The sequence below is a fragment of the Palaemon carinicauda genome, chromosome 14, assembly GCF_036898095.1.
Source record: "Palaemon carinicauda isolate YSFRI2023 chromosome 14, ASM3689809v2, whole genome shotgun sequence".
NCBI lineage: Eukaryota > Metazoa > Arthropoda > Malacostraca > Decapoda > Palaemonidae > Palaemon > Palaemon carinicauda.
The window spans coordinates 124,355,485-124,368,140 of NC_090738.1; the positions used below are offsets into that span (position 1 = coordinate 124,355,485).

Below are 12,656 nucleotides of genomic sequence, written 5' to 3' on the forward strand. Positions count from 1 at the left end.
TGAGTCCCTTGTCAGGCTGGGAGGAACATAGAGAGGAGACGTCCCCTTTTTTGTTTCATTTCTTTGATGTCGGCTACCCACCAAAATTGGGGGAAGTGCCTTGGTATATGTATGTATAATGTACAACAGGAACAAAGACTTGGTTGTGATAAATTGACAGATCTTAGAAGAAGAGAATTTACAATACTGCATGAGATAAGGGGATGTAAATTTTGAACAGCAAAAGTGGGTACAAATGGGACATCCTTATGTGTAAATTGGATCATAATAATCAATGGACTGTGAAAATGAAAAATTACTCAGCCCAAATTAAGTTTCTCTTATAATAGCAGCAATTGAGAAAAGACAATAAGGCATACTAACACATAAATATCTTCAACTTTTGAATATGAGAAGAGATCCAAGATCAGAGATCATACACAATATTCAGTGCTTCAGGCACTTACAAAGAAGTCTCAGCAACAGATCAACCCCACATGCACAGTGCCAATCACCTATTTCTGGAATAAACACTTTACAAATTGGTGATGTGAATGCTTGCCAATACAGTTCCTTTTCCATTCCATCTAATCCTCTTCTAGGACACTGTTCTGTTTCATGCTTCTGCCACTCATAGTGACCTTCAAACCACTCCTCTTTCCTCTTAAAACCTCCACATTTCACAGTTCACCAACCTATCTTACTGCATTCTATCTACATAAAGGATCCTTAACTTCAGATTCAAACAAATAATGATCCGATATATCTCGAGCATGCCTCTTCTTACCATTACTACTACTACTACTACTACTACTACTACTACTACTATTGCAGTGTTCTGCCCTATGGTAGTTCATTTCATGGATTACTTGTCCTCCCTAGTTCTATATTCATGGCTACTTTTTTTTAGCTCTTGGTACCTTCTCCCTCCCTTCAGGTTATCTAGCATTGACTTCCATTCCTTCCTCTGGGTCTTGGCCCTTCAAAATTACATCTATCAAAAAATTCCTCCACCTCCTCAGGATCTACATATAATTCACAAGCCTTTCCCTAACCATTTCCTCTATTCCAAGGAGATATATGACAATTTTACTTGGAAACCATAAATTTCCAATAATCAATGCTCTTTCCAAAAACATTCCACAGACTTTAGTTTATGTTTACAAATATGCATATGTATCACATATCAATACAAGGCTGCTTAACCCTTTGGGAGCAAACCTCAAATAAAATTTATTTGGCAGTAAGGCCTCCAGAAACCCTTTTTGGACCTTTCAATTAACTTGGCGAAAAAATTTATACAAGATACAACTTTACAATATTTATCGTCATATGGCTAAATAAATTCAATTTCTATTAATACATGTTCCATATTATGTAAAATTTTCACATAAGTATAAAATAAAAGAGAAGCACAGGTAATTCTTTTGTGTAAAAATTGTCCAATGGTGCCAAAGGAAGTAAAAAATGCGGACATAAAATATGTCTGACACTTGAAGCGCTAAGAGCGAAATACTAGTAGTCAAACAAATTCTGTTACTTACCCACTGTGATATATTGAAAGAACCAATGTGACCATTCTCTTGAGCTTCTCTTTGTTGTTTGAGTAACCTTAATCGTGCAACATAATCATTCCTAATACAGGAAAAAAATACAGCTTACAATTGCATTCAATACGCATATCTTATATTCGGACTCATTCAATTGAGAAATTTATTTCAATGTTTGTTTATTTTGATGCAATCAATTTTGGAACTAATACATAGATAGTATTTCTATTTAAAATTTCCCTTTAATTATATAATCTGCAAATCTGCTCTCCATGAAGTAATAAGAGCTGGAAGAAGTATTGATATATCACTGCAATGCCAGTGACGACAACAGTCCATCACTTTAAATATTTCCATAAAAACTTCCTGTCTACATTTCTCAATCCAATACTCACTTGTTGCTTTTGTCTGCCTCAAGGGGATCACCTAAAAGATCCGGCTGAATGACTTCTTTTTGTTTCTTATTTTTCTTCTTCTTCTTAGCAGATTTATTTGGGGCTACAGGATCTTCCTCGACCGTTGGTTTAATAATAACAGCAACTTTATCTAAACTTTCTGGGTCTATAGGCAGGGGGGCAACAGGCACTTGAACTCTACAAAAGGGCCAGAGATAATCAGACAAAACAGAACAGCTAATTTAAAGGTCAAACATTTACTAAAAAGCAGTGTATAAAATCATCATTCTTAACAAAGGTTCATATACTTCCATTTTTTAGCTAAATGTATATGATTAAATCTTAAAACATTCAGTTTAACCTGTTAAGCGTCCCCCCAACCACCTTGGTGCTAATGTACTGTCATGCATTTTTTGCAGTTAGCGGTCATTTCACAAATAGTTTTTCGAAGTTGATATTAATTTTTATGCTTATAATTCGTATTCATAGTTAAATGCAGGAATATTAATTAAATGATTGAATAAAAAACAATTTATATGTAGTAAGATGACCAGGGCACCAGCCACCCATTGAGATACTACCGCTAGAGAGTTGTGGGGTCCTGTGAGTGGTGCGACAATACTAAATTGGACCATTCTCTCTGGTTACCATTCATTTTTCCTTTGCCTACACATAACCAAATAGTCTGGCCTATTCCTTACAGATTCTCCTCTGTCCTCACACACCTGACAAAACTAAGATTACCAAAAAATTCTTCCAAGGGGATAACTACTGCACTCTAATTGTTCAGTGGCTACTTTTCTCTTGGTAACGGTAGAAGAGACTCTTTAACTGTGATAAGCAGCTCTTCTAGGAGGACACTCCAAAATCAAACCATTGTTCTCTAGTCTTGGGTAGAGCCAAAGCCTCTGTACCATGGTCTTCCACTGTCTTGGATTAGAGTTCTCTTGCTTGAGGGTACACTCGGGCACATTATTCTATCTTATTTCTCTTCCTCTTGTTTTGTTAAGTTTTTATAGTTTATGTAGGAAATATTTATTTTAATGTTGTTACTGTTCCTAAAATATTCAATTTTTCCTCGTTTCATTTCATTACTGGGCTATTTACCCTGTTGGGGCCCCTGAGCTTATAGCATCCTGCTTTTCAAACTAGGGTTGTAGCTTAGCAAGTAATAATAATAACAATAATAATAATAATATTATTTCATTTCAAAAGGCTACATAATACTGAATGAAAAAAATTATAATTCTATGCATTATCATTCTTTTATTATCATTATCAGACACCTCATCTAGTACTCAATTTACTTCATCTAAAAAAATATGCCTTCTCTTTAGGTCGCTCATTGTGAAAGAAGCAAAACAAATTACCATCTTCTCTTCATAACTGCCCGAAGCGCACTAAAAGGAAACCAGTTTTCTAACGTCAAGCGACCTTCAGGAAAAAGTTGCCAGACAGCGTATATGTTTTCATTTACAGCTTACATATGCTGAGTGTTGCTAATTGGTGTTCCTATACGAGTAAATTCATATTTACTGGACTGACGACTTGAAATCACAAATTTTAAGTAATTTGTATTTTTCCTAACGGTACCTACCTCGAACCACTTTCTTAGGAGTATCTGGAATCTCCTCCCAACCAACCAGAGTTTTGTGTAGTTTACCCTAAACCCATTTTCTATGAGGGGTAACCTCAGGCGGAGTGATACGCGCCCTGAGGCTAACCCCGGGTCAGAGAGCATGCTTGCTTAGGTCTCGACCTCCAGTAAGTTCTTAAGGCTAAGGTCTCTAAGAATACCAGGGGACACACGGGGAAGGTAGGGAGGGCCATTACCCGAAAGTGGTTCGAGGTAAGTACCGTTAGGAAAAATACAAATTACTTAAAATTTGTGAATTGTTCCAACACGAGGTACTTACCTCGAACCACTTTCTTAGGAGACTTATACTTTAGGAGGTGGGAGTGTCACATAACCGTTCTAGAGACCGTGCTGAGGAATAATCTGAGACTTAGAGTGAGGCTAGGTCGTGTTGATCCCATACAAAATCGGAATAGCGGAAACTACACAAAAACCCATCTTAGTGTCTAAGGAACTCACCTGTGCATATAACGTTCTAGGGGGCATGTCCTCCCCATGTTGAGGTACTTGTCTCTGGCTTAGGGCCTTCTCTGGGCCTATTAGAAGCAGAAAACAGGGGGAATGAAGTACAAGGGGGTTTAGTAACAAACCTGTGTCTCTTGTGCTTGAACACCCGTGGTTACCACTGGGGCTATACCTTTAAACCGTTTGGAGCGCAGAAACGACGGTACCTATCGAGAACCCGTCCAGGGATTTTCTTGAATAATCTTTCAAATAGTGGGCTGTGAAGGTAGATTGGTTAGTCCAGGTGCCTGCCCTTAGGATCTGGCCCACTGCCATATTCTTTTCGAAAGCCAATGTGGTACTAAGGCCCCTGATATCATGGGGTCTAGGCTTTCCTGGCAGAGGAACTCCTGCCGTACTGTAGGCCCTGATGATGACCTGCCTCAGCCAGAAGGAGATGGTATTTTTTGAGACTGGTTTCTTCACGAGGCCTGTGGAAACAAAAAGACTTGATATTCGGTCGTAGTCTGGACGTCCTCTCCAAGTACTTCCTCAAGGTTCTGACTGGGCACAGACTTAAGGTTGCTCGACCGGGGGATTGCTGGAATGGAGAAACCTTCAAATCTGGGGTTCCAGAAGGCAGGATTCTGAGTCTTTGCTACGAAGGAAGGGATGAACTTGAAGGTGACCTCTCGCCAACCCTTTGAATGAGCTACCTCGTAGGATAGGCCGTGGATCTCTCCTACTCTTTTAGCCGAGGCTAAGGCCAACAAGAAGACTGTCTTTAACGTGAGATCCCTGTCCACAATATCCTTCAGGGGCTCGAACGGGGGTTCGGACAACATTTTGAGGACCCTAGCCACGTCCCATTGTGGCACCCTCACCTCTTGTGGTGGGCATGATTGCTCGAAACTCCTAATGAGCATTGAGGGGTGTCTGCAGTTACCCAGGTCTATACCCTTCAGAAGAAAAACTTGGCCCAAGGCGGCTCGGACTCCCTTGATGGCTGGTATGGACATGTTGGCTATGTCCCTGAGATATACCAGGAAATGTGCTACAGTATTTGAGGGATGGAGGCCTTCAGGGGCCTGATTCCCTTAGAAGAGCACCACTTGGTAAAGGTCGCCCACTTGGCCTGATAGACCGCTGCTGAAGACCGTCTCAGGTAGCCCGACATCCTTGACGCTGTGCTAGAAGAGTAGCCCTCCTTCTTCAGGAGGCGCTCGATAACCTCCACGCGTGAAGTCGGAGGGACTGAGGATTTCCGTGGAATGTTAGGAAGTGAGGCTGTCGAAGAAGGTCTGGCCTGTCCGGAAGCGTGCTAACTCCCTTAGGTCTACGAACCAATCTCTCTCCGGCCACCAGGGCGCAACCAAAGTCATCCACAGGTTGTCCGACCTTCTTACTCTGTTGAGGACCCGCCTGAGCATCCCGAAGGGAGAAAAAGCGTACACGTCTAGGTTGTCCCAGGGGTGTTGGAAGGCGTCCTCGAACGCTGCCTTAGGGTCTGGCACAGGAGAACAGAACACGGGGAGCTGGGCGTTCAACCATGTCGCAAAGAGGTCCATCACCGGCGAACCCCATTTCTGGATGGCTGTCCTGGCTACTTCTGGGTGTAGAGACCATTCGGACCCTACCACCTGACCCATCCTGCTGAGGCCGTCGGCGAGAACGTTCTTCTTCCCTGGGATGAACCTTGCCGAGATTGCGATCTGTTCCCCTTCGGCCCATTCCAGGAGTTCTAGAGCGAGGGTGCACAACTCCTTCGACCTTAGGCCTACCTGTTTCTTTATGTACGCCACTACTGTGGCGTTGTCGCACAAAAGGGCTACGACGTTTCCTCGGAGTAGACTCACGAATTCCTGGCACGCTCTTCGTACTGCCCTCATCTCTAGCACGTTTATGTGTTGGGTCTTTTCCTGGGCGGTCCAACTTCCTCTTGCCGATTTTCCTAGGAGGTGGGCTCCCCATCCTTCTTTCGATGCGTCTGTGAATAGGAGCATCTCTGGGGGATCGGCTGCTAGGGGCATCCCCTTGCGCGTGTTCGTCCTGCAGCTCCACCAATCCAGGACTAGTCTTGTCTTTGGGTACACTGGAACCACCTCGAGACGGGAGTCCCTCTGGTTCCAATTTTCTTTCAAGTTCCACTGGATCTCCCTGAGCTTCAGCCTGCTCTGGGGGACTAGTTTCTCCAAGGACACCAGGTGTCTTATGAGCCTCTGCCAGTCCTTCGCCCTCCTGGGTTGTTCCGTCAGGAAGGGACGTAGGACCTGTTCCAAATTGTCTAACCTCTCCACTGAGGGGAAGGCTTTCACTAACCATGAGTCCAGGACCATTCCAAGGTAAGTCATCCTGGTGGAGGGAATCAGCTGGGACTTCTGAAGATTGACGGTGATCCCTTGAACGTTGCAGAACTGCAGCAGTTTCGTGCCCTGCTCCTTCAGTCCTTCCTCTGAGGGTGAAAGTAGCAACCAGTCGTCCAGGTAACGAATCAAGCGAATGCCCTGTTCGTGTGCCCAGACTGAGACTGTTGTGAAGACCCTTGAGAAGACTTGAGGGGCAGTGGACAGGCCGAAGCCGAGGGTCTTGAACTGCAACGTCTGGTTCGCCCATTTCACCCGTAGGTACTTCCTGCTGCAGGGGTGAACGGGAACTTGGAAGTAAGCATCCTTGAGGTCTACTGACATCATGAAGTCCCCCTCTCTTAAGGCTGCCAAGACCGACTTCGGAGTATCCATTTTGAAGCTGGTCTTGTAGACAAACTTGTTGAGGGCTGAGAGGTCTATGACCGGTCTCCAACCTCCTGTTGCCTTCTCCACCAGGAACAGCCTGCTGTAGAACCCTGGACCTGGGTCCTGAACAGGTTCCATTGCCCCTTTTTCTAACATCGCTGATATCTTTCCTTGCAGGGCTGTTCGTTTCAAGGGGTCTTTGGGGGCTAGCCAGTCCGCCTGTTGGTCTGGTATCATGGAAGGGTAGCCTGTACCCCTCCTTTAGAACTGTCACAGTCCACGGGTCTGCTCCGTGTTGTTCCCATGCTTGCCAAGAATGTCTGAGGCATCCCCCCACCTGAGGCTTCGGCAGGAGTAGGGGGCCTCCCTTCCTATCTTCTCCTTGAAGAGCGGCCTGAACGTCCTCTTCTGGATGCTGAGAAGGACGGCCTATAAGCGGCTTGGGTTAAGGCTGTACCCCTACGGGAGGGCTGAGATGACTGGGCCCATGCTGTGGTCGAGTTGTCCCTCCTAGGCTGGTTAGGAGAGGGGCGAGAAGGGCGTGGAGCGTCGACGGAGGGTCTTCTGAAAGACAGTCTCCTAACCGGGTGGTGTCTGGGCTCAAATGGTTCTTTCAATTTTCGTAGCCTTTCCATCGAGTCCTCTGCTGCCTTAGAGGGAAACAGCGTCATCCCACACGGTCTGGTTCCGTAGGGCTCTGGCCTCTCTGCCTCGTCAGCTTGCTCAACACGGTGTCCCTCCTCCGTAGGACCCAGTTGGCGGACATGGCCAAGGACTGATACGACAAGAACTTTAAGAGCCTTGCCCCCCGAACTAATAAGTTCTTTGAGCAAAGCTTGGTTCTCCGGCACAGTCAGATCGTAAGACGACTGGACGCCCACCAGGGTAGAGGCCCACTAGTCTAGCCAGGAGGAGACGTTGATCAAGTCCTTGGAGAGCTCCTCCATCCTAACAGCTTCCGAGGGCGAGAAACAGACTGGGGCCGCGGAGGCCCTTTCCTCTGCGGCTCCTTGCCCTAACACGGCGAGTGCTGGCTCCAGTGCGCAGGCGCCCGCACGTTGTCCCTCCGGAAGGTAAAACTTGCACTGAGACTTCATGCCTTGGAGCAGCTTGGAGGTGCTCTGACTCTTAGGCGCCTCTGCGTGGTTGGCCACGTGTTCCTTCCCCAACATAACGTCCCTCGCCACAGGGAGAGCCAAGGAGGGGCGTAGTTGAACTGGGGCATCCACAATCCTATTGAGACTTGAACGCCATGCTTCTTCTGAGGAAGGTTCCGAGATGTCTAGCCTGTGGTGGCTTCTTATAAGGCCTATTACTCTCCGGTAGGCCGATACCTCCGCAGCAGAACCTTCTCCATGGTCGTCGGGCTCCCCCGACGAGGCTGTGGGTAACTGCGACGAGGGTGCTCCGCCGGAGGACCTCGCCCGTGGGGGAGTCCTAAGCCGATGTTCTCGCGGGGGCTCGCGACGGAGGACGGGCATCGCCGTTGGCACGGGCGCCTCCTTCCTGGATATGGACTCTCTCTCGGAGGTTCTCGACTCAGCGTGCTTGCCCGTCGAGGAGAGGCGAGGGCTGCGGTCATGATGAGAAGGACGTTCCTTGGAGGTCAGGACTCGGCTGCCAGACTGAAGGGGCGACTCTCTCCGCTGGGCGGATGGAGTCGGAACCTTCGCGGACTTATGCCTGTCAACTGGAACCTGCCATGATTAGAGTCTCCGTCGGGCGCCACTGCTGCCGGAGGAGTATTTTTCCGGGGAGCTCGTCCTCGGACGCCAACTTGAATGGCCCAGTGCTGCAGCTAGCTCCAGCAGCCTCTCCTTGTGGACCATCACCCAATCACTGCTCTTGGGGGACCTCTGATGCCTACTCTCGTGGCGTGACCTCGAGGGGGAGCGGGAGTCAGCCAATTTCCTGCGGGACTTCTCCTTCCGCCGTCTAAGCTTCTTCAGCGCCTCGTCCTCTGAAGAGTAGGAAAACTCCTCCACCGAGGAGCCCGATGATTTATAGGCCCTCTTCGAAGACCTAGCTTCTCTCGCCGGCGGCGATGGATCTCTGCCCCGTTCCGCTGAAGACGACGCCTGCAGAAATACCTCCGGGAAGACAGCCGAAGGCGCTGGAGGGGAGCGAGGAGGGCCTCCTGTGTGGGACCAGGGCCTGAAGTCTTCCTCCATTCTCAACGGAGACCTGAAGGGCATCTTAGGGGGAACCCACGCGGTGGGGTCCGACGGCAGGGAAAACTCCTTCTCGGCGCTGCACTCAGCCGCTGAACCACCTGAAATACACGCCCAAGAGGCTGGAGAACAATTAGTGCCATCTTTTCCCCACATGGGGTCATCCGAGGAGACACGACCTGCGAGCACCAGGTCGCCGTCCTCCAAAAAACTCCCTCACCTCCCTCAGGCCCCCCACTTGCCTGGACAGACGACACCATCCCACTATCCTGGAAGTCAGACTCTAGGGGAAGGGCTGTAGGCCTCTTCCCGGCAACGGACTTACCTCGTCCCCTACTCTGGGTAGTGGAGGGTGAAAGCGAAGCGTGATCCGCTGGGGCAGCTGTCGAAGCGAGAGGGAGAAGGAATGCTAGGTTTCTTCGGCGACTTCTTCGACGCCTTCTTCTTTTTGGTGCCATACCGCACCCACTGCACCTCATTCCATGACTCGCACTCAGGACACGTGGAGGAGGGAGAACATACACTCCCCCTGCACGAGGAACAAAAGGAGTGCGGGTCCACTTCGGGTTTTGATAAAAACGCACCACACGATTTGCCGGCCATAGGCCCAGGACAACGGCGAGGATTCTCCATGATAAGGAGAAGCACTACCAAGACACAAGAGCGCACAGGTAAGAACAAAGGGAAGCACAACCGAGCCACGTGAGAAGCACATGGGAGACAAAGGGACGGGGACACGCGAGTCACACTGGGATTAACGGAGAGCGGCGAGATGCTATCGCGACGCGACCAGAGAATTTACTGGAGGTCGAGACCTAAGCAAGCATGCTCTCTGACCCGGGGTTAGCCTCAGGGCGCGTATCACTCCGCCTGAGGTTACCCCTCATAGAAAATGGGTTTAGGGTAAACTACACAAAACTCTGGTCAGTTGGGAGGAGATTCCAGATACTCCTAAGAAAGTGGTTCGAGGTAAGTACCTCGTGTTGGAACAAACAGGCATTTAAAGTCATGAACGTAATATCCCGTTAAAGTCAGTACCGAGCAGATCATGATGAACGTATTATTACGTGGGTGACGCTTAACAGGTTAATCAATAAAACACAAATATGCAATAATAGACTAAGAATAAAATGTAATTCTATTTCCTACAACCCTTACCTTAACATAGCCTATTCATAAATACTAGACACACCATTCAACTTGAACAAAATGATGATGATCAGGTAAGTTAGCCTATGCACCTACAATCTCTCAAATGCTTAGTAGTTAACCCTTTTACCCCCAAAAGGACGTACTGGTACGTTTCAAAAAACACATCCCTTTACTCCCATGGACGTACCGGTACGTCCTTGCAAAAAACTGCTATTTACATTTTTTTTTTCATATTTTTTATAATTTTTTGAGAAACTTCAGGCATTTTCCAAGAGAATGAGACCAACCTGACCTCTCTATGACGAAAATTAAGGCTGTTAGAGCAATTTAAAAAAAAATATACTGCAAAATGTGCTTGAAAAAAAATAACCCCTGGGGGTTAAGGGTTGGAAATTTCCAAATAGCCTGGGGGTAAAAGGGTTAACAAGCTTACTCTTTGAGTGTTTGCTAACTGTTTGAAAGCTACAATGAATTCCAAACTAGGAGCTGTAATGGGTTTTTGTGTCACAATATTTTCATTCCTTCAATCAATAACGAGCTCTTCACCAGCTGCAGTAACACCAGAAGCATAAAAAAAATCAAGACCAACAAGTAGCACTGCAATAGTAAAAGTGCAACTGGAGGACCGAATACTTCTGAACTCTGTACTAGTAGCACCGTGTTAGCAGATATAGTAGAGCATCTGCAGGACTCAAAACAGAGATAGCAAAAATGACAACACCAGTATCAAAGCCTTGTGTTGTTGTTATAGTAGTACAAGGTTCAGTGTAAGTTAATGTCAAGATTATAACATGACAGCTGGATGAAAAAAAAATAGGCTCTTGTGTTCTTGCCCCTGCTTTCTTTTATGCATCTGATTACTCTCTGGCTTCCAGTTTCAGAAATTTGTCGCTGTTTCTGGCATGACCTTCAGGAAACTTGAGTCATCATCAGGACTTTTTTTATCTGCATAATAAGTATTTGACTATAACTGATTTGAAACCATGCAATGGAAATCCATCCCTTAACCAACAAAACAAGAAGATTTCTCTCAAAGCAGATACAGTTACAGGAAAGAGTCCAAGACAAACATTTAGTCTCATTCCAATGAATCTTCACACGCTCTTATCTTCCTATAGGATATATTGATATTCACTCCCATTGCACCATCTTCTTATACAATATTCTGAAAAGTCATGGGAGTGGATATTGGTCTCCCTTTCGAGCAAACACTGGCCCTGGTAATGGTTTAAGTCTAATGGAGATAGTGGTTTTCTTCAGCCCTGTATTTAAAGAAAGTCAGGAGAACAATACACAAGATTTCTTACTGTTATGAAGGAAACCAGTTTAAAGAACTTGACATGGTGGAGTAAATAGTCACATTTTATCATAACAACAAAGCTGGGATTGTGAAGGGGAGAATCTTCATATCTCAAGAAACTCCCGCAGACTGGTTAACATTGTCCTCAATCTTGTTAACACCTTATCAGGCATAAAGATAGCTTACCTTCTTAAACGAGACCAAGACCAGAAAGAACACCCTTCAACTGATCAAGTCTTGGATGTTAACCTTTTATGAAGGCTTGTATCATCTATTGAGGCTCCTTACCACCAAGGTTAGATCCCTGGTGGGTGGCCTTACCAAAGTCTTAAACCTGAACTAACTTAAGTGCCTCAACAGATCTGAGGTCTTATCATTCCATATGTTCAAGCTCTAGCCCAACATGACCTGACCAAGAGCAGACCTGTAACCCCTAACAGCTGACATGGGCCGTCCCTAGTTATACCTGAGATGTATGAAAAAAGCAGCATATGGGAATAGAGGCCTTAGGGGTGGAAGAGTTTTATTGAATCACAGAATTAAGAGATCCAAGCCCACTTTCCTTGATAATTCTTAATACCGAACTCGGTTGAGTCCTTTGTCAGCCTTGTCAGGCTGGGAGGAACGTAGAGAGGAGAGGTCCCCTTTCTTGTTTCATTTGTTTGATGTCGGCTACCCCAAAAAATTGGGTAAGTGCCTTGGTATATGTATGTATATCCAGCATGGTATGGCAAAAGCTTGATGAAAACGATTATTACTAAGTTACATCCAATGGTTCAAATAGAAAAACAAAATGTAGCCTAATATCGGGATAGATAACAAACTAAAACTTAGGACCTTCTTAAATAGCAAAAATATTTACCAACAAAAATAGAGATCACAAGAAAGAACAAATGAATGGGACGGAATTAACTCAAGTGTGAAAAGAATATTCAAAGCGAGTCATGCAGAGATGTTGGCAGCTGCGAGTTGCATGATGGACAAAGCCGGAAAGGTAGCGCAAACAAGGTCAGGCCAATAAGAGTAGGGTACTCATTTTAACCTCTGAATGATGAAACTGTAAACTGTATCACCTCGTGATGGCAAAGCAACCAAGACAACTGTGTTGTAATGTGAAATTAAATCTTTCTATACATCAAATAACTTTATATTGAATTACACATCAGTAACCCAAAACCTCTATCACAGCTTGATAATAGTACACAAAGAATAATTCTATTAACTATCATGGGCTTACAAGACCATAGGCACAAATAGGTCATTACCTTTTTCTTTATGTATTAAATGATGTGTTTGG

At 45.8% G+C, this 12,656-nt stretch overlaps 1 protein-coding gene across 1 annotated transcript in view; it reads right to left on the reverse strand.

Annotated features, from left to right (window-relative positions):
* Positions 1-12,656, reverse strand: part of LOC137653738 (E3 ubiquitin-protein ligase TTC3-like) — a 250,667-nt gene that overhangs the window by 84,383 nt on the left and 153,628 nt on the right. The window contains exons 22-23 of the mRNA XM_068387356.1: positions 1,925-2,122; positions 1,524-1,614 (exon numbers count right to left, since the gene is read on the reverse strand). Coding sequence (XP_068243457.1) covers positions 1,524-1,614; positions 1,925-2,122 — 289 coding nt within the window. The remainder of the gene's footprint in view (positions 1-1,523; positions 1,615-1,924; positions 2,123-12,656) is intronic.